Source organism: Poecilia reticulata, chromosome 3 (genome assembly GCF_904066995.2).
Source record: "Poecilia reticulata chromosome 3, P_reticulata-male-v2, whole genome shotgun sequence".
Classification (NCBI taxonomy): domain Eukaryota; kingdom Metazoa; phylum Chordata; class Actinopteri; order Cyprinodontiformes; family Poeciliidae; genus Poecilia; species Poecilia reticulata.
This window is the reverse complement of record NC_088832.1, coordinates 31669741-31694238: the sequence shown is the minus strand read 5'-3', so window position 1 is coordinate 31694238 and position 24498 is coordinate 31669741. Positions and strand designations below refer to the sequence as shown.

General features: G+C 36.4%; 1 protein-coding gene across 2 annotated transcripts in view; it reads left to right on the top strand.

Moving 5' to 3' along the window:
- The window catches only part of LOC103462905 (protein kinase C-binding protein NELL1), a 237735-nt gene that overhangs the window by 152856 nt on the left and 60381 nt on the right, over positions 1-24498 (top strand). For both annotated transcript variants that reach the window (XM_008405946.3, XM_081605463.1), the window contains one exon: positions 12691-12816. In XM_008405946.3, the coding sequence (XP_008404168.2) occupies positions 12691-12816 (126 nt within the window). The remainder of the gene's footprint in view (positions 1-12690; positions 12817-24498) is intronic.

Genomic DNA, 24498 nt, shown 5'->3' with positions numbered 1-24498 from the left:
GTAACCTTGTATATGAATCTAGCTCCAGCTTTCCCAACATGAAGGGAGTACATACCAGATAATCCAAAATGCAAGCTAATGCAGCTGGAATCAAATAAAAAGGCTGTGATTACAATAAAATGCAAAACGCATCTATAAAGCACAAACAATAAATTGTACTAAACGAAGCTTTGGGGTGGCGATATGGATCAGTCCTAAACTGGTGATTCAAAAAAAGAGCAATTTTACAAAACTGATCACTTTGTTTTTGAAGGTTTGTTCTGCAGCTGCTACAGACATGGATGTGTATTATTTCACACACACCTGATTTATTATGTGTCAGAATCTTAAATATATATTTAATTTTGCAGTAACTGAGGTCAAACGCTCCTTAATATGAAAGATAGTACAGATAAGTTTCATGGAAAAGATAAATATGGTAATTAATGCTAAACTAAAACTAATCTTGAACATCAGAACAAAGATTTTTATTTATTTATTTTTTTAAGAGCTTTCCAGTAAATATTGAAAGTTTGTATGTGGAGCGCTGAATGAGGAAAATCCTCCTTAAGCAGCTCAGTTTGGTTTATCATTCCTTTTTAAAACGAACAGTCTCTGGGCTTTAGGATTATGATGCCAATCTTGGATTAAGTTGGGATGACGACTGTAAGATAGTTCCCATATATTTCCCATTAGCACAAAATCAAGATAATTCTCTCAACGTATTAGACTGTGTAAATGTGTTGCCCAGTAACGGCTGAATTTCTGATTTTGGGGGCCAAAATAAAACGATTCTGAAAGTTTAAAACAGCACTAATCCAGAGTTAAAGATAAATATTTATTCAATTATTTCAACAGTAGATTTAAATCCATTAACAGGTGGAGCTTGGAATGCATAGTTGCTGCAATAATTGAAATAATTTCTGCCAGAAAACAAATCACTTCTGAAGTTTTTCGTTTTCTGGGTTGCTTCATTTATTGTTCGGTGGAGAGAGAAGCTTTAACAACATTTAAACCAGACTTGAGGAGAATGTATTTTGAATTTAGTTTCAATCTTACTTGAAGTTCACAATTTTTAAACTGCTTCTACGAAAGGCTGAAATATTAAATATTCAGGTGTTGCATTTACTGTGAAGCTTAGTGACAGCTTCCTGATGGCACAGGGCGACTCTCTGGGCATGAGAGCCTCTCTGTTTCACGATCATCCAGAGAATTCGACCTCTCCTTTCCTTCCTGTGTCCTCCAGCTGCTTTTGGCTGTCAGGTGGAACTGGAGGGGCTGGCCTTAATTAGGGGGAGGAGGCTGAGTGTGACACTGATACAGGACGTGGCAACAGCGTCTCCAAGGCCACGACCGAACGGGCGCGACTCACTCCCTGTAGCCTCATTCTGGGACAATGAGGGCTATAGCACACCATCTGGTGCTGATGCCCTCCCGACTGTCCTGACTGAGGGACAAATAATATTGTTGGTATGCGAGGAAAGCCACCAGGCCCCACATTTACACACTGATGTTTCAGAAAACAGGACAGATCATCACGAACTCAGTTACTTTTCTAAAATAGAAAACTCTAAAACCTGTTTTTAGTTGCAAAGCCATCTTTTATTTTGATAATTTTCTATTCCACCTATAATTTATCAGATTTTCTTAGTTATCAATGTTTTTCCCTTGCAGCTTAACTAATTTATATACTTTTTGAAAATAACTGTCATAAAATATTTGCTTTAATTAAATCTGTTAACACATTTTCAAAGCTGAATATGTCAAATTCTTTTTATATGGAATTCATCTTAGTTGTCAAAACTCTTTAAATAGGTGAAAAAAGAAAATGCACTTTTTTACAACACACGTCAATACTAATAACATATATATAATTATTTGGGGGCGAAGGCCATTGGTCTTAAATAGAAAAAAACTGAACTGCTTCCTCCAGGTGGGGATGGAGGAGCGAAACAGGAATTCAAGTATTTTATCATTTTGCTCACAAGTGATAAGATAGAAGAGGAGATGGTTAGATGGATCAAGGGTCTTCTCTTTGGAAATGTTTTTGATTCCCCCTCTCTGGTCATAAAATATGGATTGTGCCTAAAAGGAAAAGATCTCATGTCCAAGCAGCTGAAAAGGATTTCCTCCATGGGACGCCTGTATCCAGCCTTTAAATTAGGTGAAGGACATCCATCATCCATGCCAACCTCAGAATGATGCTGCTTCTCTTCAGTAATTTTTATATGACCATTGGATCCATGCTTTCTTGCTTTACAGATCTTTCTAATCTTCCGCAAAGGGTCTTTATGTTATAGTATTTATGAGCTAGTTGTGTTACCACCCCCCACCACTAGAGGCAGTAACAGATTTTCAGGGAAGCAACTTGGAGGTTTCTCTTAAGCTTGCCCATGAGAGGAGATCTTGAGTTCCTGGAGGCAAAATTTGTCCCTACGTCTTGTTACTCCTGGCCTGCAACTAAAGAGCCAAAACATATGAAACAAAGTATACTCATTAATAAAATAAATCATAATTTAGAAGGTGAACTCTCCAAAAGCAATCACAATGTCCACTGTGTCAACACTCTACAAAACAGTAGGTTGGAACACAACAGACTGGTGATGTTGCAATAACTTTGTTTTTTTATTATTATTTTAGCGGCCATATTGGATTTGTTATTAAGGATCAACAATCTTTGAAGTAGAAGGTAGTTTGTACTTTGGACTTTTGGGACGTTTATCAACATCAGAAGGTTATAGAAGAATTTAAGAGAGTTCTTTAAAACCATTGAATCCTGAGGAACACAAATAAAATTTTAAATAAATATCAGCAACATTATTCAAATTAAAGTCCAACTGAATATATGTGTCTTTAGGTTTTTGCTAAAAAAAAATGCCAAATTCCTAAGTCTTGGGGTCTTCAAATGTTGTTCGACAGCTGAACGCCACATCATTAAAAGATACACCCCACAGTGTTGTAGCTTTTACTTTAGTTATGAACTTAAACCTTAACTCTCAGAATGAGGCCAATTCTTAACATATTATTGAACTTCTCTTTTATGCTCTTCATCACAGCTTACAGTTCTTTTTAATACATTTTACATCTTCCTATATTACTTCTAAATCTCCCCAAGTTGCTTCCCTGAAAATCTCTTATTGCCTCTAGTGGTAGGGGATGGTAACACAGCTAATACATAAATCTGCTATCAGAGTCCTGATAGCACAAGACCCTTTGAAGATTGGAAAGGTCTGTGGGACAAAATCAAATCTGATAAAGAAGGTGGACTTAAGAGTTTCAAAACCTAATGTGAGTAATTTAGAAACGGTTACAAAAAGGACAGACTGTAAAATTCCTGTGATTTGAGCTCACACTCTGGTCCTTGTTAGCATTCTTGTAGTTGGATTCTGAATTACCTGATGTTGAAGATGCAGTTATTTTAGGAAGAGCAGAAAGGACAACATTGCAATAATCTATTCTGCAAGGAATATAAACGTTTCCTAAAGACTGCGAGGGAAATGGCCGTACTTTGACATTCTTCTTCAAAATGTGTTTTTCTCTGTCAGTCTGTGTTGATGACTATGACAAATCTTTTGCTGTTATGTTTTTTTATGTTACATACACTACATTTTGCATGAAACATGTTTTCTGTATGCTCTTTGAAAAGTGGAGCACTCAATTTCCTTTGTGTCTTTGTGACTCAAATAACAGCAAATAAAAACCTTAGAACTCAGGAAACTGAGCTTTTCCCAAGTGCTGGAACTTTGACTGAAATCCATCTGGTGACATCAGGGACTGCCTTTTAATAAATATTTTTCCTTGATGTGAACTCCAGTCTATCAGCCTGTGTAGAAAAAGGAAAAACAAAACAGTTTAAGAAATTCAAATAATACACTCGGCGTGTGTGCTGCTGATATGATCCAAAGCCAAAACTAAAGTTGCTACTGATCAGCTCTATATCAGTTTCAAATTACATCTTTTAGTTTCCGGAAATTTTGTCAGAACCAAAAGAAAAAAAACAATTCTGACTTGTTGTAACAATGTCTTATGATACAACCACAGATTTTAACATATTTTACTGTGATTTCATGTGACAAATCAACCCAAAGTTGGATTTAACTAAAGTACAAAGGAAATTGTGTTTTTTTTTCTAAACTGTTTTTACAAATAAATGTAATAAACAAATGTGGCCTGTATTTGTAATTGACTCCCATTTGCTTTGATACTCCTAAGTTAAATCAATTGTAGAAAACTTCCCCCAGACATCACCTGCTGAATGCATTTTTACTCGGATAAGGGATGAAGTTGTGTGAAAGGTATTACAGGGAATGGTTATAAAACAGTATTGCATATTTGATATGTAACAGCATCGTTCAATCTCTCTCCTGAAACTGGAAAAAGCAACTTTAAACCTACTAAGACATATTACATAGATAAGCTTATCTATGTAACCTGAATCCTGGGCAAGAAGAGCAAAAATCAGAGAAGCAGCCATGAGGTCCATAGTACCTCTAGTGTAGAGCCACAGCACTTTCAGGTGGGAAAGTCTGTAAACAGTCAAACTGTTAGTCATACACTCCACATATCTTGGCTTCATGGTACAGTGAATGAATAAACCTACGTTTGAACTAAAGGCATAAGAAGTCCTGTTTGCAATTTGCCACAAGGTATTTTTGGGAAACGGCAAACAGGTGGGAAAAGCTGCTCTGAACAGATAAGACCAAAGCAGAGCTTTTTGCTTTGGCCGACATGTGGAGTGCTATATGCGGTGGAAAACTGAGACTGTACGTGAACCTGGACACGCGGCAAAACACCGCAACGGTGCCCTGGTGCTGTTGGGATTCTTTACTTCAGCAGTGAGAGGGAAGTTGGATAGATCTTACTACTGCACAATCCTGTTCAAAACTGCAGAATACATGCGAAAACCCTAAACATACACCCACAGCTACAACAGGAGGCTTTAGATAAAATCATATTCATATATTAGAAGTCCAAATCAAATTAAAAGAATCTGTGGTGAGACTTGAGAATTGATGTTTGCTCGTGTTTTTTATTCACTCTAGCTTAGCTGGGGCAATTTTCAAAGAAAACGGGGGACGTTTCTAGATATGTTGAGTAAAAGGTGTTTCTATAGCTTCCACCTATGGGGGCCTAACATATCACATTTTTGTGAAAAATCTTTGGAAAGCATTAGTCAGTTTCCTTTCACTTCACTGTTGTGTTGCTCTGTCGCATAAAATCACAGTAAATTACATTTGCATTTGCGATGTTGTTGAAAAATTCTTCCATAAGGTACTATAAATTCAGCAGCCGAACATATTGAGTTTTCACTTTAAAAAAATCAAATCCTTCTACATCTCGCTTTTGCATCCCACAGCAATTGGAGCATAATCTAATGAGTCTGATATTCATCTTGATGTTACAAGACTTCAAAATTAAATGCATCAAAATGAATCTAATTTAGTGTCTCCAGTCAAACGTGCAATCACATTCACAAGTGTCACATCAGCATTGACCATGTAGCTGGAGCATCCGAGTCAGATAAACAATAAAACTAATTAAGCTCTCCCACATTGCGTTGTTAAATATTTATGCCTTAATATCAACTCTACTCTCAAGTGATTCCTGCATATTACTGGTAAAGTTACAACATCATGGTGATATCTCTCGCAGCGCCTCCCCGTCTCTTTGTTTTATCACTGCATTGTTTGATTTCTTTTTGTCTGTTTGTCTTTTCCTCATTTTCTCCCCTGTTGTGTTTTTGTCCCAGTATTTTTGTGAATCTGTGAATCTGTCCATGCATCTTCCTTCCACTGGGGTCTCCAGTATTGAAGGATTGTAATTATGCGTGAGCAGTTACGTCCCTTACCCTCCGTGAATACCGAGTTTCCACTGTTCTTACTAAAAGAAATATTTTTGTTGTCTTTGATCATTCTTTTTATCTTTAATAATTCTTAACCATTAGTTACTTTAGTCAGGTTTGATGTTATCTGAATTATTGGACTGATTGGTTTCTCTTGGTCTGCATATTCTGGCATAGCCTGACAAACCTAATGCACCGATTAATCACTGCATACAAAGATAACTTAAATGTATTGCATTTGTTAACTGTTGATGGAAAAATCTACAAACAATTCTAATACCGTAATTTAACTTACAAATCAGGAAAGAATCCATACGCTCCATGAAGTGAAGCTGAAAACAGATGCTGTCAATTCTCTCTGGTGTCAGACAAGCTTTGTAAAACTAGCTGAGGTTGTCTTTGATTGCTGGACAAATGTATTCCTTCATTATAACAGATCAGACACTCTGGCTGTGCTTTGTGTTTGTCTTTGATATACAGCACGTCTTCCTGCATTGAGAAAACCGACTCTGTTTTACTAGAAGCAATAATACTGGCTGTGCAGTATATTGTTGAGCAAAATGAAAACACATACTGTTCAGCTTACCCTGGCCTGATGTATGGGTCCATTTCCCTGCGCAGACATTTACAGTCGGTGTACGTCTTTTTGGTAAAAGTACTTGTAAGAACATTCTGCGGGAACTTGCACAGAACCTGTCATCCTGGTAAACTGTGCTGGTCTGTATCCTTGTTTGAGTTTCACAATGACAGCTTGTTTAAACTTTGCTTCTATGCAGTTATTTTGTTCTGATTGAGCGATACCATTCTGTTCTCCTGTGCTTAAATGTGTCTCTGTAGACAAACATATAAGACATGCTCCTACAGGAGCATGTTCAAGTCTACAGATATGCTCAAGTCTACAGATATGGTCTCTTCTACCTGCACAGACTGAAGCCACCTAGACTTATTTGCTTGTCTCTTGAAAAGGTTCCACCTCTCATTCCAAATACTACTTTAGTTTTTAACCTGAATTGAGATTTTTAGGCTTACAACTATTGGAAAAGTGACACTAACTAGGGTCACTGATCCATTCATCCATTTTGTCAGTCCTTTGGGTCGTTCTCACTTGTGAGTTAATTGCAAAGTCATGTAGTTTCCTTGTTTAGACAAAATTATGCACAATGAGCAGGTGAAGAATGATAGAAGTTGCTTCAAAGTGTAATGTGTTAGTTGTACTGAGCATAGGGAATGTACTATTAACATGTCTAATGCACCCACACACACACATATGTATATACACACACAATGCTAAAACTTTGTGTATATGTTTCATACTGTGTATACATTTGCTTAAATACTGTTTCATCATCTGAACAAAGAATAATTTCCACACTGTCACACCACACCTTGAAAAAATGAACCTTTAAAACCAAATTGCCAACATTACAATTTTTTGAAAAGCGTTGCATACAAACTATTAATAAACTGTTTGAATTTTAGGACAGAAAAAGGCTGAATCAAATCAATTGAACCAAGAAAAGTTCAAAGTATGTTTCAAACAGAAAATTCAGTTCAATATCAAAAGCTGGTTTCCTTGCAAACGAAGAATGAGACCATGGAGGGCTGGCTTTCATCTTGTTTCACTGTTGAGGAAATCCCAACGTGGACACCTCAAAGAGGTTGACTTTGTGGGCAGTTTGTCCAGCATTCAGCTGAACTATATGCTTATGCATATTTCACATAATTGTAGTTTTTCTTTCATACATAGAACAAAACGCTTAAGTTTTGCACATCAAAACTGTCTTAAACAGTCTGTCAATAGTCCAGATTGGAATTTAAATATCTGGAGAAAATGATAAACATACATAGTAACATATTTACTCAATACAACAACATTTTCAGAACAATAATAACTTGTTTTAAGGAAGAAAAGGCCTTAGACATACTTAACACATTTGGTTTTATTGGGTTAAAAGGTTTCACCGGTGTTATTAGTTAAAACTTGTTAAAGGTTTTTGGACTATATTTTTTATCTATGTTGGAAATAATTGCCCTGGTTTCCAATATTTAGAGTTTCTTGCAATGACTGTGCAATTATTTACCTCAGCCTATTGACATAATTGCAAAGATATGTATGATGGGAAACAATAATTCCTCCTCTGTAAAAACAAAACAAAACAATGATTAGCCCTTCACACTTAGTGAAATAGATTACACAGGATGTTTAATATGTTGTGTATTGCACCGGGCTGCAATGCTCTGTGCATGCTTCATTTATCATGGATTGTAATTGCTAGGCCATGTTTAATATGTGATGAAAATTGACAGGTTGAGGTAAAAAAAAAGGGGGATTGTTGTTGCTGCATGTGCCTGTAATGTGTGAAGGTGATCTGCTGAAGAACGCTTCTGTAAGAAAGATGGAGTCATGTTTTGTATCTTCAAGCTATTTACATTAATTTGTGATATATATTGGGGGCCATGAATTTGGAGTTAACTTGTTTTTACTTAAATAATTGTGGTGCTAGAATTTGTTCTTGACATGTAAAATGTTTTCTTTACAAAATCATAATTAAAGCATAATGTGTTAGAAAACAAAATTATTTCCACTTTATGAATGAAACTGTATTATGTTGAAACTGTCAACTCAGCTTATTGTCAGTGGGTGTGGTAGTTTTTTCTTTATCTTAGGATTAGGTCATAATTATTATATTAAAACCTAAAAGTTTCATATTGATTTGCCTTTTTGTCATGTACATTTTTTTATATAATTTTTAAGATAAAATGGCTGTACTATGTTAATTTTTGTAGTTTTTGTAATGTTTGCCCTCAATGAAAAAAACAAACAAGGGAGAGCTGAATCAATTTGTAAAACATGTTATGAAAAGTATTTAAGTAATGTTTTAGGTGATTAAAAAATATATTTTAATGTTATTTCAAAACTAAAACACAATCAAAAACCATCACTTTAAAAAAATTTAAATTCTGTTAAAATTTGAATAAAAATACATGTAAAAAATAAGCTTTTTTGACATTGCAAATGTAATTGGACCAAAATGATGTATTGCACTGAGTCACATACTTGATAGTCCTAAATAAAATACAGTGCAATAATTTCCTTCAGAAATCAGTGAATTACTAAAATTCCAAATAACACAACACACAAATCAGGGTTGAAAAGTTGCTGAAAGGTAAAGCAAGGCTAGAAAGATTTGATTTGCACCCAATATGACTTCTTTTCAACCTGCTGATATGGAAAAATATTGCTTTGGGCGATTTGGGCTGCTTTTCGCAACATTTGGCTGGTTTTCAGAAGGTTTTGATGAAAATAATTCTCATTTTGTGACAGAAAAGTAAAAATCTCAGACATTTTAATGAAATCCTATGTCCTTACGTTTGTTTATAGTTCATGTACTTTGAAATATCTAATATCTAATAGTCATGAGCTAATCTAGTGTCACTATGCATTTGTATATTTAATTGTTTTTAGCATGAATTTTAACATAACTTTCAACAGAGGTTGTGATTTGGGGCTGTTTTGTTGTTGTTGTTGTTTTGAGCTGAGCAGGGATTACATTGTGTTTGGGCTGGAAACTGTCGATCGGATTTGGCAACCCTGTACCCAAAGGTTTGAGCATCTCAGATAAGTAAATCAATCCATCAACTATGATGTGGTCACACATATAAATAGGAAAGTATTTATCAAACGAGCAGCAGAGAGGGCTATTGTAATTCTGGGGGAGATGCAGAGATCAATAGCTCAGGATAGAGAATCTGCTCTCAGGAGAAACAATAGTGGTGCCACAGGAAGTCTTGTTTAAAGTTTACCACTTGCCATGCTGGAGACACAGCAAACGGTGGAAGAAGGAGATCTGGTTAAACTTTGTGGCCGACCTGCAAAGCTAACTAACTTTGCTCACGACCTTGAACACAGCATCCCTCTGGTGAAACATGTTGGTGTCATGTGGTGATGATGCTTTTCCTCAGCGGGGAGAGGGAAGCTGGTCAGAACTGATGGGAAGATAGATGGTGCTTAATACAAGACAATCCTGCAAGATAAACTGTTGGTGGCCACAAAAGATGTGAGACAGAACTGGAGGTTCACCTTCCAGCAGGAGAAAAAACCCAAATATACAGTCAGAGCTACAAGTCTGAGAATTTGTTCCAAGACTGTAGCTCAATTTGGGTTTTTTTAATAATAAAAAAAGAATAAATCAAGCTATATGAAGTCACAAATGCTATTGTGTCTTCTTAAAACCTAAAATTCGGATTAAGTGCATTGTGTTTGTAATGTAACAATGTCTTTAAAGATAGTGCATTCTTTTGTAAATAATTGTAAATGAAAGCATATGAACCATCTTCTCTAAAGTGTATGATGATTCATGGTTTTCAGTTTATAAGGACTTTATAAATCGTTACCAGTACTTGCAGCATACAACAAAATACTAGCAAGGTCATCCGTCATCAATTCCATAATTTTTCTTGAGGATAGGATGGCTTAAAAGTTCTGAAAATATTCTACAGAGTCAAAATCTCCTCAAAAATCAATGTTTGTTTGAGCATAAAACTTCTAAGTCATGCCCAGAAGTGCTGAAATTTTTCTGCAGCTCTGGACAAACCAGATTAGTGGTTTTTCTCCACTAATCTGTATTTTCAAATGTCATAGTCTTTAGGTTTAGTGAAGAAAAACAAAACATGAAAAATAAAATAGTTTGGAATGTGATTGAAATTCACTGCCTTCCGTTTGTTTATTTACTTCAGTGGAAAAAGCTCTGTATGAAATTTATACCCTCAATCGCACCGTCACAAAATAAATTTTTTTTGCTTTACGTTTGGTGAAGAAAATCTGTTGGACATGCAGAAAAAGTATATATGAAATGTATACTTTCTGTCTATGTTTCACTAAACTGGGGGTCATTAAACTAAAAATAAAGCAGCGACCACAAAAAAATGAGATGAAATCATTCTGCAAAGAATAATGTTCCTTTTGACATCTACATGAAAAGGTGAGCCCTGCACAAAGAGGAGACTCTTGCGTGAAGGAATATGAGGATTCTTCTCCTTTACTGGCTTACAGCAGCCAAACACTTGACATTCAGAATGTGTTTTTTTTTCTGTTTTTCTGTTTTGCCAGACAATATCGCACAGAGAGAGTTGAGCTGATAGAAACATGTGCACACCCTCACTTACTCATAAATACACATGCACAGAGTCCTATCCCGCCTTATTTTTAGCTGTTCCCCCTACCCAGTCCTGACCTACATCAGAGCATGAATAAAGCAGCTGAGAGATGAAGAGAGTGAGCTCAGAGGGGGGTGGGAGGCGAGGAAGAGGAGGTCTGGGTTGGAGGGTGGTGAGGAGGGAGGAAGGCAGCCAGAGAGACACTGGCAAATCCAGAAAAATGAATTCCCCCCTGTGCAAAATGACAGTTCCAGTTCTGTCAGCAGACCTCACCTGCAACAATGCCCCCAGAGGAAGCTGCCGAGGGCAAAAACACAAACGCACATGCAGTCACACACATGGGCATAGAGCCTTGGAACAACACAGATCAAAAAGCCTCATCATTCCTCCGGCCTGACACCCGATGCTTTTCTCACTTATAATGAAAGCTGACAAAAGTGGTGAGCTCTTGACTTTGAATTATTGAGGCTGTGAGTCGGCGTCGCGGGGCAGCTGCCATCACCCTTGAACAACGTTTTGGCGCCTTTCACCAATAAAGGGTAATCAAATGAGTGGCTTTTAGGGTAGAGTAGTGCTCCTAGACAAGATGGAAATTGGATTCAGGTACTGTTGTGTGGCGTCAAAGCACTCTCATAGGTTTCATGCTTTTGATGTGGCGACCTTTTATTCTGAAGGGCATCAAAGCTTTGTACACCTAAAGACATGCTCTGTCTTTTCTTAACTCGGCAATTTACCACTCCCACTGTACACTTTCTAGGGATGAAATTTACCAAAGAAAAATCCTTTAGGTGTTGCATATAAGTCAATTACATAGTTGATCTAAATTCATCCTGTTGTAAAGAGGAAGCCTGAGCTGAACACCTCAAAGCTAAAATGTATTTATCCAAGGAACGGATATGGAAATAGCTCTCTTCACTCTCCTTCCCTCAAGTGTGGCATGCAGAGTCCCTTAAGTGGTAGAAAGGCCCGTTAGCCTCAGGAATTTGGTCTTCTGCTGCACACATAAATGCTCTAAACTGTGCGACTACATGTGCACACACAGAGAAATCCAGACCCGTTTGCATAAAACCTCCCTCGTGTGTTTCGCGTCCCATTTCATCAGCAGCCATCCAGCTCAGCTAATGCATTCCTGAGCCGCGTGTTTTAATGCTCATACAATGTCTTTCAAGCTACATTAGGAAGGGAGGAATTGTGTATGGAGTGAAGGTGTAATTTATCACGATATTACCTGCACATTATGGGTGTCAAAGGAGATGATGCTCTCCTTGCATCTCTGGCTCAGTTATAATGTCCTCATCTCATTAGCTCTTTCCTTACTGTACACCTTTTCTTTGGCATATTTTAACATTTATTGCTGTCTTTCATCTGTCATTCCCATATTTTTAGCTCCTTTCTATTATCTTACCTGTGACAACAGCAGAATATATGTACATGTTTGTATAATTACACACCTTGGGCTGTGAGAGGATAATCTTTATTTTGCCCTTTAGGACAATCGATAAAAGGGTCAATATTTGGGACTTGTGTATGTTGTTCAATGAAAAGCAACTCAAAAGAATGCAATGCCCTGAGACTCTGCTGTAAAGTGATTAAACCAACACTGACAAAGCAGTTCGGTGCAGTTCATCCACCTGTTGGAGTCTGTTACCAAGATATAAAGTCGTCTGGTCAGTTAATAACCCACTACTTCTACTTTGTTTTTGTTTTTCTAGATATCGATGAGTGTGCAACACAGATGCATTACTGCCAGTCCAACACGGTGTGTGTGAACCTGCCTGGAAGTTATCGCTGTGACTGCCTGCCTGGTTTCACCAGAGTGGATGAATACTCCTGCACCGGTAAGTCCGATGCATGCTGCTGAGTTCTACACATGTTTGAATTTGTTGTCAATCAGAGGCCAAGATTTGAGTGGATCCAACTTTTTTTTTGTTTTATAGCCAAATATACACAAAATAATTTGCTAACTATTAAACTCTGACTGTTTTGCTGAATGCAGACTGTGATTTCTGCAACTGTAAACATAAGTTTGCACATTTGGCTTCTTACTCAGGGACATACAGTTGAATGGGGTCGAGTACACAAGCTTGTGGAGCTCCTGAAAGAAGATTTAGAAGGTTTTTTGATGACTGTTGTATTTTTTTTGTCATTTGTTTCATCTTATCTGACTCATTTGTCACATTTTAGATATTTGACAGCTTTGATCCTGGAAATTTGTTACTTTTCTTATTAGCTTCCACTGTTCTTAGTCTGAATTAAATTTTAAAGACCAGTGTTATTTTGGTGTGTTTTCTATAAGAGACAATGCAGCTGTAAAATGCAGCTTTTGCATTACATAAATGTTAGGAGTTTCTCTTTTCTATTTTGCAGTTTCAGCACTTTGTGCACATTTTTAGATAATTTCGGCCTGTCTAACAACAGAATTGCCAGTTTTCTGCCAAATGTATCTCTGAGGATTTTAAGCTCTTTTACAAAAAAAAGCAAAGCAGCTTCCTTTCTGGGATTGCTGGCAACATTTTTCCCTAAAAGGGATGAACAGGAGCACACTTTCTCAAGAGTAAATAAAATGTACTGAGTTGGCGCTCCGTGTTTCTCCAGAGAAGTGTTCTTTAATTAGCTCAGAGTTGGCAGCTACACAGGGACATGGATCTATCGGCAATCAATCCATTCTGTGGCTTGTAAACTGTCCCAGCTGCTGACTGGGAGACCTGGGAAGACTCTTTGCATCTGTGAGGAGAGATAAATCCTCCTGCTGGCCTCCCTTTCTCTCCTTCTGCTTCTCCTCGTGTGCTTCCCTCAGGGGTTCCAATCTTCATATTTGCTGCTTAATATTTCACAGTGGAAACATAATTGCCCATCAGCTTCTGTGATTAGCTTTTTTTGCCCTAATCTCCATTGTTTTGTTAATTATACTAAGGGTTTTGTGATGGAAATATTGGCACTGGATTAAAGAAGACAGATGCAGAGATGTTTTAAACCAAAGTTTTATTTATTTACACCAAATATGTAGGATGTAATGTAAGATGTTCACATGAAAAGCAGGTAAAATGTTGAGGTCATCCTTTTTAAATCTTTGCATTGGAGGCTCATCTAGCACAACAACCTTAAATTGAAGTGGCAAGAAACATAAAGTGAAATGCAATGTTCAATGTTTTCCTTTGAAATATTGAAAATGTCTGCGTTGCTTTAAAGTTGCAGTATAACTTTTAGGTTTTTCTGCATTTGCTAAGAATATGATTAGCTAAAACTAGCACAACGCCTGACCAGAAATAACCAATCAGAGCCTGGAGAAGCGTTTTAGTGCTGTCAGTCATCCTGGTGTAAATGTGTAAGTTGCAGTTACAGGAAAACCGTTAATCCACTGTCGTCGGTGGGGGAGAGAAGAGGATTCTTAGAGACTCCCTGTCTAACTTTTTGGGGATGCAAAATTAATGAACATCGGTATCCTACAGGCTACTTGTTACTTGTTAAACAGGCTACTTGTTAAACTTAAGGTGATGTGTTGACATAAGCTAGCTAGTCATCTTTTAGGTAACTTTGCCTGCATCCAACAGCTTCACTCAACTCAGTCGGTTAGTTTGGGGAAAAACTGTGAAACGCTCTTTGCGTTTTGCTGGTTTGCTGCCATGAGCGCGAGCGTCGTAGCGCTCATGTTGCGTTTAAAGGCGGCTTGGAAAAACAGGTTATGACATGTTAACAACGGATTAAACAGTTTTAACTGCTGATAAAAGTGACAGAGGACACATATATGGGAAATGTAGCCCCTAGTGTATCAAATTGACAGAGGAATAACAGAGTTGGCCATTCTAAGGTAAAAACCCAGCGCATACAGCATTCATGTTTTTTTTTTCATCCAGTCAGCTTCTCCCCCACCCCCTGCAATTGCACGGTGCCCCCCCTAAGGGGCGCGCCCCACAGTTTGGGAACCTCTGTGCTATAGCATTCACCACAGGCTTAACTGATGGGGAGAAGTTGTATCAAAGCAGAAAGCAAGGTGTGAGTGGCACATGCATGGGCTTGATTGACAGCACTAAGACCCCCTTCCTGGCTCTGATTGATTGTTTCTAGTCAGCACTGGAAGAAGGCAGAGCAGCTCAATTTGTTTTCACAGTTTATCTGTCTCATACTTGATTTATTTATTTATTTATTTTATAAAAGTTACATACCACAACTTTAAACAGCTCTTTACAAATAATTTACAAAGTCCTTTAGAGTACATCTAAATGACTTTCAGCTGAGATAAAACGGAGACTGCAGTAAAAAGTGTTTTTATGTTGCAGATGGTCGTTGTGTGTTTGTTCCTGCCTCTTTGCTTCAGGCCTGTAAATCTGTAAATGCACCGTGTTTGTGTCTCCACAGACACCAGTGCATCAGTTAAGTTCATTCACCCCAAAACTTTGCTTACACCACTCCTTTCCCAGAGGGTTCAAAGCCACTGCACTGTTTTTTTACAGCATGCATCTTCTTAGTCTTTCAGCACTTTTAATCTGATTTGTCCCTTTTGCATGTCTCCCTCTCCTTTAAGCAGACAAAGCTCTGTAGAGAATCAGAGGTTGTAGTAATTGTGTTTCCACTTCATTCCCCTTCTATCGAAGTGACCAAGTTGCTCCAGGGTAAGAAAGAAAAGAGGTGGCGGAAAAGTGAAGCTCCATATCTCAAGCTTTTAAATCTTAAATATGGCCTCCAGTTCTCCTGGAATGGCTTTTCTGCAGCCCACATGTACTAGGCATATGCATTTCTTTACTTGTGTGGGTGATTATCTGTACAAGATTCATATTATTTTTCCATCGCTTCGGCAATTTTGCCATTCTAAATTAAATATGATTACCTGTCAGTCAAGCAATGTTGTTAGGACTGTGATGATTTTTCCTTTGCATTTTTCCTAACACCTGATGCAGCACTTATGGTGCTCAGGGCATAAAACTGGCTTCTGATTCCATACATTCATCTTCCACTGCATGATGAATAAGAATGAAACCGTATATTTTACAGCATGATGCAGATATGAATACAAATAAGACAAGTTAGATTTGAAGCGTTATAGTGTAAAGTACATTTTGAAAGGTTTAAAGGCATAAACCTTTGTGATCTTTTTGCCCCCAATGCAATACTAATCCATTCAGGACTTTACTATTCAAGAAGTCTGTTTTAATCAGTAGAAGGGAAAAAGCACGGCTGTTTTCTGCTCATTTCAACAATACATATGATACAAAAAGGTAAATTGATCCAGGTGACCCTCAGTTTCTATAATTAGCTACAGATACTTTTAGAAACCGACAGATTTTATTCCCAAATAAGACCAAAACAACAGGAGAGCCTATTTAAACTCTATTATGATACATCTGTTAATGATTTACTCTCCGTAGGAGTTTTCATAATAATCACCATTATGTCTCGCTGCTGCTGTATTAAAAAAATACTTTATCCGATCCGCTCCATCCAACCATTCAAGCAACATAGATTGACAGCATTAATAATTAGGTGCATAACCCAGGAGACAACAGCTTTCTGTTTCATTTTTAGATATTCAGACTGAAGATGTTTATGTTTATAAATATGTTATTCCTCATATTCCACTCTCTAGAGGCATTTGTGATAAACAGTTGACTGCGCAAATAAAAATAACACCAGCAGAGACACTTAACCAGAATGATGCAGTTGATGGTCAATAACTCCAATGTTTTCAGTGATTCTCTGTCTGTGTCCAAATTGTTACAGCAAACTGAAATCAGTGTCATGCAGAGTTTGAATATTACCAGAAATCAAATCTGGTAAGAGATTCAACACTTACACATGAACAAATCTGGAAAAAATACATATTTCATGAAATGTTAATTTTATACTTCAGCAATGTTTTGAATTTAAATTACAATGAGCATTAAATGGACTTTGCTGCTACAAAATGAGATTAAATATTTTCATTGTAAAATAATTTCATTGCTCCAGGTTATTCTGGAAATCAGCACTATACATTAAAATTTAATTCATGTTAAAAAGAGTACAACGTCCAACGTTTTACTAATTAGGACTTAATTAAAATGATCTGAAACTTATCAGATCGTAAAAAATGTGTCTTACATTCTAACCTTAAATTGGAAGTATGTAAGTTTTAAATAATAAAATGTTTGCATATTTGTTAGACCTTCCTCCTGTGTCTGATTGGGTGTTTCTGACCAAGCTGTGTATTTCTGCAGATGACAATAGGGGCACTGGGGGGAGGTAAAGGAGGTTTTCACAGATTATCTGGGAAGGCTGCTAAGGCAGTGAAGAGGTTTGGCCTGATGTGGAACAGTTTATCAGAGCAAACATCTCACACCAACTGTCGAGCATGTTGGACGAGGGTGGATGATTTGGGCCTGTTTTCCAGCTGTAGGTCTTTTGGCTCTTGCAGGTTTCATGACTGGTGAGGCACTAACTCCTCTGGAGTTGGAAAAAGAAATATATAAAACAAAAATAGAAGATTTATTGTGAAATTTGACCTTTGAAACTTATGTTATCGTCAATTCTGTACATTTAAAAGTCTATCTACTTGAATGGAAATGATCTCCACGTAGAGGAGTTGTCCTTGGTTGGTCCGATTTGTGTGCCGTTGTGTTTTGTGGATTTGTGACTGGCCAGAAAGCCTAAATAGGCCACAAAGATTCATTAAATATAGTAGAAAAACTGTGGAATGTCAACATGTGTAGTACATGTGCAAACATGTATATCTGTATAAAGAAAGACAGTAACAGGAATACACCAACTGCCTGCAAATGTCAGTGTAAACGACATAACACCAGCTGATGCAAAGCTCATTTATTCATCGTTTTATTTGTTTATGCACAGTTTAAATAAATGCACAGCTTGTCACTGCCTCACCCTTCTTCCATGAATCTGAACAGGCAATGCGTAAATTCAGTGATTTTTTTTCTTATTTATTTATTTTTACCTTTTCCACGATACTCATCATAGATGTTAGCAAAATGTCCTAAAGAAGCTGCACATAGTTCCATGCATCACTTACAAGAACTAGAAATGACTGCGTCGTATCATCCAAAATACATTAGATGTTTTGAGAAAATGTAACGAAATTCTGCTTCAAATGTTTAATCATTGTGGAAGTTTAGTGTGAAAAGTCTGGCAGCCCTCTCCGTATACATTAGCTGCTGAAAAATAGAGACCATGCCGTTAAACAGACTTGACAGCAGCCAATTTAATAATCCCATCAAACGCAGTTTTGGGAGGGGAGGGAAAGAACTCAGATAAGTTTGTCTTGGTCCTCTCTTTCATCTATTTGTAATTGCCTCTGAGATGTGGGTGTTTATATTTAGCCTCCCCTTAAAGGTTTGATGTAGGGAATGTTTCTTTCTGTTCATCAGGAAACTGTGCAACCATCTAGAGTGATGTTTGTCCTCACTTAAGTCTGCTTCCCTCTAACCGTCGTCTCCTCACTAGTTCCCTTGGCTGAATACAGATTGAGTCCTGTGGAATGATAATAGAGCTCTGTGGCTATTAAAGGGCTGCATGTTTCCTGACAGAGCATATTAAAGCTACATGCTTCCATTAATATAATCTGATGCTTTTGCATTTTTATTGCCTTGAACCGTATATCTCATTGGATTTTAAATGCATTTCTATAAGCCTGTTTGACACATTCTCACATAGGGAGAATGTGAACTGAGGCAAACCAAATGTTGCTGAAAGATCTGCTCACAATGTAAAGTGAATATATTAGTGTCATAATGACAGCCACTTGTGCTTTAAGTGTGAGGCCATTAGTGCTTCATGTCAGTTCCAACACGTTCAGTGTTGGTGCAATTTCTTTTTTCTCTCGTCAACTTTTTTCATTTTCTTGCGTCAATATATCAGGAGGCACTGTTAAGTTTTGATAAATATGTGCTTAACAAGACAAATAAAAACATATGCTTAAAGTTGCTTTCATGACATTTTAAACATTTCCTGCACATTCATGCAGCAGCATTATTATTATAGGATTTTCTAGATTTCAAAAAAAAAGAAGATGGCTAAAGTTGCTCAATAATTTCTACATTATCTTCAACATTTTAACCTGAGAAACAACTTTAATTGGTCTTTTTGCTTTTTTCTTCCCTTACATGACTTAGAAATAAAAAAAGAAACATGTTCTCAATTTGTTTTCTCAAGTTTCTCAATTTATTTTGATGATGTTTATTGTTGAAATATAGGGAAAATGCTATCACCATTGCTATTTCCAAATTGCTATATACAAGGACAACATATTTTGAGTTTCAAAGACTGAATTTACCTTTTGTCATTTTTGAACACATGGGAAAGTGTTAAATCTCTTGTACTGCTGTGTATATTTCTGAAGCATTAAACAGACAGACACAAACAGGTAACTGCAAAGCAACATAATTTTCTGAAAAAGATTTTAGGAAAAGATTAGTAAACTGAAGACGTGATTTATTTTACTTTTTTTTCATCTTAAATCCAAACTGCTTGTCAGAACTGGAGCAGCAATTACAACGTCTGATTAAGGTCAGAAGTTTAGTTTTTGAAAAAGTTGCTCAGCACTGAAGTGTGAGATACATGCAGATTTGCATACATCATTGATTGTGTTAATGATCGAACGGTGTTGGAACGGTTTTGTAAAAACCAAAAATAAAATAAAAATGTACATTTAACACAAAGGGAGTGTAAGCTGACCAATTTACATAATTTAAATCCATTTACCATATTCAGTACAAGCTATTTTGTGTATTTACAATGTCTTTGACTTTTAAAAATGGAGCTATGTGCTTCATGCAGTGGTACATAGAAAAAGTGGTATTAATTGACCGGTGGGTCAAGAGAAAGCATTCTCTTAAGCCCCAGGTATATTACAGCTGGGAATTTAGAAATGTCCCCCAACTAATTTAATAGGAACCTATGTCCTTTGAGCTGAATGCTATGACAAGCATTCAATATATTTTGCCCTGTGGCACAGGACATATCTCAGCTGGTTCACCCCATGTTGAGGTGAGCAGCAAGGCTGGGAGTAGTGAACACAATGACTTTATGTAGGACAAAAAAAGGAGAAGAGGTTGGGGAGGCAGAGGGGGATTAAACCTTGTAATTTCTGCCGTGCTCTGTTCTTTTTTATGAGCTTGTCACAGGTCATTAAATTTCACGTGACTGAAGTGTTCTGCTTGACATTATTGAATGAGGCAATGTTGGAAGCTTGAGAGATGAGGAGACGTTTGAAGAATTTATTACACGTAGGGAAGAGGAATCATGAGGTATTGGTTTAAGTCGAATATCCCCTGATGCACACAGAATTAATGAAAGATTCAACAAAAAAAATATATTTAAAAAATAAACTGTTTACTGTAATAATTTTATCTATAACATGGCATAAACTTAAGCATATAATAATATGTTGTGATCACATCATCATCATCATCACTGGACATGAAATTACAGAATTTATAATAAGCTGGTCCAGTTGAAGGTAAACATTGTTTTATATCATTTTAAAATAAACTATTATGATACCAAAAAGGTTTTGTGAGTTGATAAATCTTGTTACTTTACATGACTGGGAATTGTGGGTAAAACATTATTAATTTTAAAATGTTACGCTTGAACTGAGTTTTTGTTAAGAAGTCAAGGGTAGATTTCTTTTGAATACGTTCCTTTTCAAAATCCTCTCCAGGCTGTAGTTTCTGTCATGACCCAAGTCAGAATGGTTTCATACTTTAAATGTCTTGCATTTAAAGTATGCAAGACATTTAAAGTTCGCAAAGCGAACCAAGCCTGAATCAAGTTGAAAAGTTTAAAAAGTTTTAATAAAAAATTGCACTTTAGAGTACATTTTGAAATGCAAACACACTTAAAGCACTAATACATTGGTGTTCCTCATTAGTAAAACTCAGTGTAAGTAAGTAAGTAAGTAAGCTTTATTTCTATAGCACTTTTCACAGACCAGGATCACAAAGTGCTGCACAAAGTATAAAAAATAAAACAAATTAAAAACAACATACAAACAATAAAACACAGTAGTACACTAAAAAGCAAGATTAAAAAAGTGGGTCTTAAGTTGTTTCTTGAAAGTGTCTATGCAATGTAGAGATCGAATGGTGCAAGGTAGCTCATTCCATAGGCGGGGCGCCACTGCTTTAAAAGATCTGTCTCCACGAGTCTTAAGAAAGGTCCGAGGAACCATCAACAAGTTCAGATTCGACGACCTGAGGCTCCTAGTTGAAACATAAGGCTGTATGAGGTTCTTAATGTAGTCTGGCGTCTGTCCATGAAGAGCTCTAAAAGTCAGTACCAGGATTTTATAGTGCACCCTGTAAGTTAAGTGTAAACATGTCTGCTTACAAAACCTACACGCATATCCTTTGAAGACAAAATAGCTGTGCTGTTATTTTGGCTATAGAGAGCAAGCTCTTAACTTTAAGGGTAAATATTATAGTGACTTTCTGCATAGAGAAGCTGAGGGTTGTCTTTAATTTATATGTTTTTACATGTTTCATTCACTACCAGGCAGAGCTGGGCTCAGTTCAAATGTGTCTTTTGAAAAACAGAGTTATAAGTTTGATAATGGCAATGCAATTCATTAAAATGTCAATTTTAGTAGCTTGTTAACAACACCATAGGAAAGAGGGTTTTTATTAATACATATCTAACGTTGAACTGATTATCTTGATGATTAATATATGAACTGAAAATAAAACAGAGTATTTCATACAAAGGTGACCAGCTGCATGAAAGAGCTAAATAAAGATAAGGTGTGTCTTCATTTAGCTTACATTTGATCAAAACTATTTTTTAGACAAAATCTGCCTCATGTAGTGCTATTTTAATATTTAATGCTATTTATCTGTTTCTCTTACTTTACAGATCATCTTTTATCTGTATTCTCAGGTTTCTAATTTCTTTGTACTATGTCATTTTGCATTGTCTTATTGTGTGACTTATTATGTAAATGATTTTATGTTTGTTTTACTTTGCTAAATAATTTGGATTATATTTGTAATTATGAAGGCTAGAAGAAACAAAATTTATATGAATTGAATTTATCTAAACTAATTTTTAATGTATAAATGTAAAAAGAAACAACAGGAAAGGGCATTCATTGCACTAGTAAACTGCAGAATCACCGGCTGATTCTGTGATGTTTTAGAAGAGGATGTTCCTCAGAAGTCAGACCAGACTCCCTGCTGTGTCTCATAATAGGGATCTGTGACAGTATTAGTGACACTCGAAAAACAAGTGTTTGATTGCTTTGCCATTTTCACAAATTCAGTTGTTTTTTTATATTTTATTTTGATTCAGTTTGAACCAGTTTCATAGGACATAGTGTGGTAAAATGTATTTTGCAAATACCCACAACTACCAAACCAAGGTGTTTTGTAAGACAAAGCAACGTTTCTTTTTTAGTCTGCTATAACAAGCATGCTCAGAGCTCTCAAAGCCTCACACAGTTAGGCTTTTGTTATTATATTTGCTGACATTTAGCCTAAATTGCAGTGAATCTCAAACTTTATCAATTGTAACCTTTAGATTAGAATAGCAACTTGTTCACACATCAGGTCACAATTTTGTGAAAAGCAAAGTTAAGCATTTTGTAAGTGAGATTAAAAACAATATTCTGTGTTCGATGCTTGCATATATTTTAGTAACTCAATATTTTAGCCTTAAAATTGTAAAATGGAGAAGGTTATCATTAGTATTGATGGTTCACAAGAGCTCAAAATCTCACCAATCTACTTGTGCTTCAGGGAACAGTGACTTGTCTAACGTAAGACATGCAGCTCCATCAGTACCTTTTCATTCTGAGCTTTTTTTCTAATTGGAAAATAAAATTAGTAAACCTGCCAATCCTTCTTATATTTCATGTTCTTCCAGGCATCCATGATGCAGAAGGCTGAGAGCGCACTGGGCGCTGTCCGTGGTCCTGATGATGATGATCCGTTATTATGCATCATTAGCTCAGCGCTTCAGGGGTCACCTCAACATGTCCAGACTTGACTCTACATCACTACATAATCATCACTAATTAGGAAAAAAAAAAATCTGACAGAGACGGGCAGCGCACTCATATTAGGCGGTTGTTATCTCGCAAAGAATCGCTAAGGTAACCACTGGCAATGTAATCATTTCTCACTGACATTATCATTTATTGTTCGGATTTACTATGTTATGGGGGAAAAACACTCACTTGAATAGTCTATTAGATCTTCCCAACCAGTAATGGGTAAAATATCCCATTAATAATTCGGTGGCAGCGGTAATTAATTTTTTAGTTCTCCTGCAGGTATGATGGACAGCTATCACAGCGTGGTCTTTAGGTGAGTGATGAACTGTGCTAGAATATAGTTTATTATTTATCAAACGTCTGTATTAATGCATTTAAATGATTTGAACTGTTTTTCATTCTGACTAGATCCACTTTAGAACACAAAATCATCTTAGTCGTACCTTTCAGGACAACACAAAGAAAAATATGAAAATATACTTAAAATGTTGTTTTCATTTAAAAAAGTTACATACTTAGCCATTTAAGTGTGTTTTTCTTTTTCTCAATCAGAAATTGTTATACCAACCTAGTGTTGGGTATAAGGAGTCTGGTTATTGTGAGCCATGTCATTATTTTCCATTGTCACCTTCCTAAAATAATGGTCCAAGTCATTTTTTTTAGCAAAAGTGATTTTTGTAAAAAACAAAAACTTTTCCCAAAAAATGACTTGGGCCATTACTTTAGGAAGGTGACAATATGTTAGCTGTCACTACAGTCTAGCAGTCTAGTAGGAGACAGATAATCTGTGGAAAAATCAAGCTCCTCTGCTTTCTCCCAGCGTTATCTGGAGAAATGCACAGCTCTGTCAGAAACAACCAATCAGAGCCAGGAGGAGGGTCTTAGTGCTGTCAATCAAGCTTGTGAAATGGTGTTGGTCTGAAATATAATTTCCAGCAAACCACACTGAAATTTATGGGAGTTATAAATCCTCCTGGCTACCAGTAGTTCATTTTTGTCCTCTGTAGAGGACATTTCTAAACTTGAATATCTCCAACCCCCTGCATTCTACTGAATTAATTCCTTTTGGTATCTACAGAGGACATTTAGGGCTTTTTAATGACACCACATGTGAAGGGGTGGGACTTTTGTATGCACCTTTTTCAAATTCATAAAAATGGTGTTTATCAGTAATAACACATTTTATGGGAAGAGACAAAGTAAGTGCATACAACTTTTTATTGTGCAAATTTTGGTTTAAAATGTTGTTGGAATATTATAAACATGTCTTTTAGCAGCATATTAAAACATTCTGTTGATTATTTTGACTGTATTTTGTTGTAGTATTTAAAAGTTGAAAAAGTGTCCTCTGTAGTGGACACATCATACTTCAAAAAGAAAAACTTTTTTCCCAAAAAAATGTTTTCAGTATTCTAATTACCTTACAAAGACTGTGGGATTAAAAAAAAAATGGTGATTGGAGAATATTTTTTTTCCTGGTTGTCAGGAGGATATGACAAAATAAGTCAAAAGTATAAATACTTTTACAAGGTACAATGTGTAC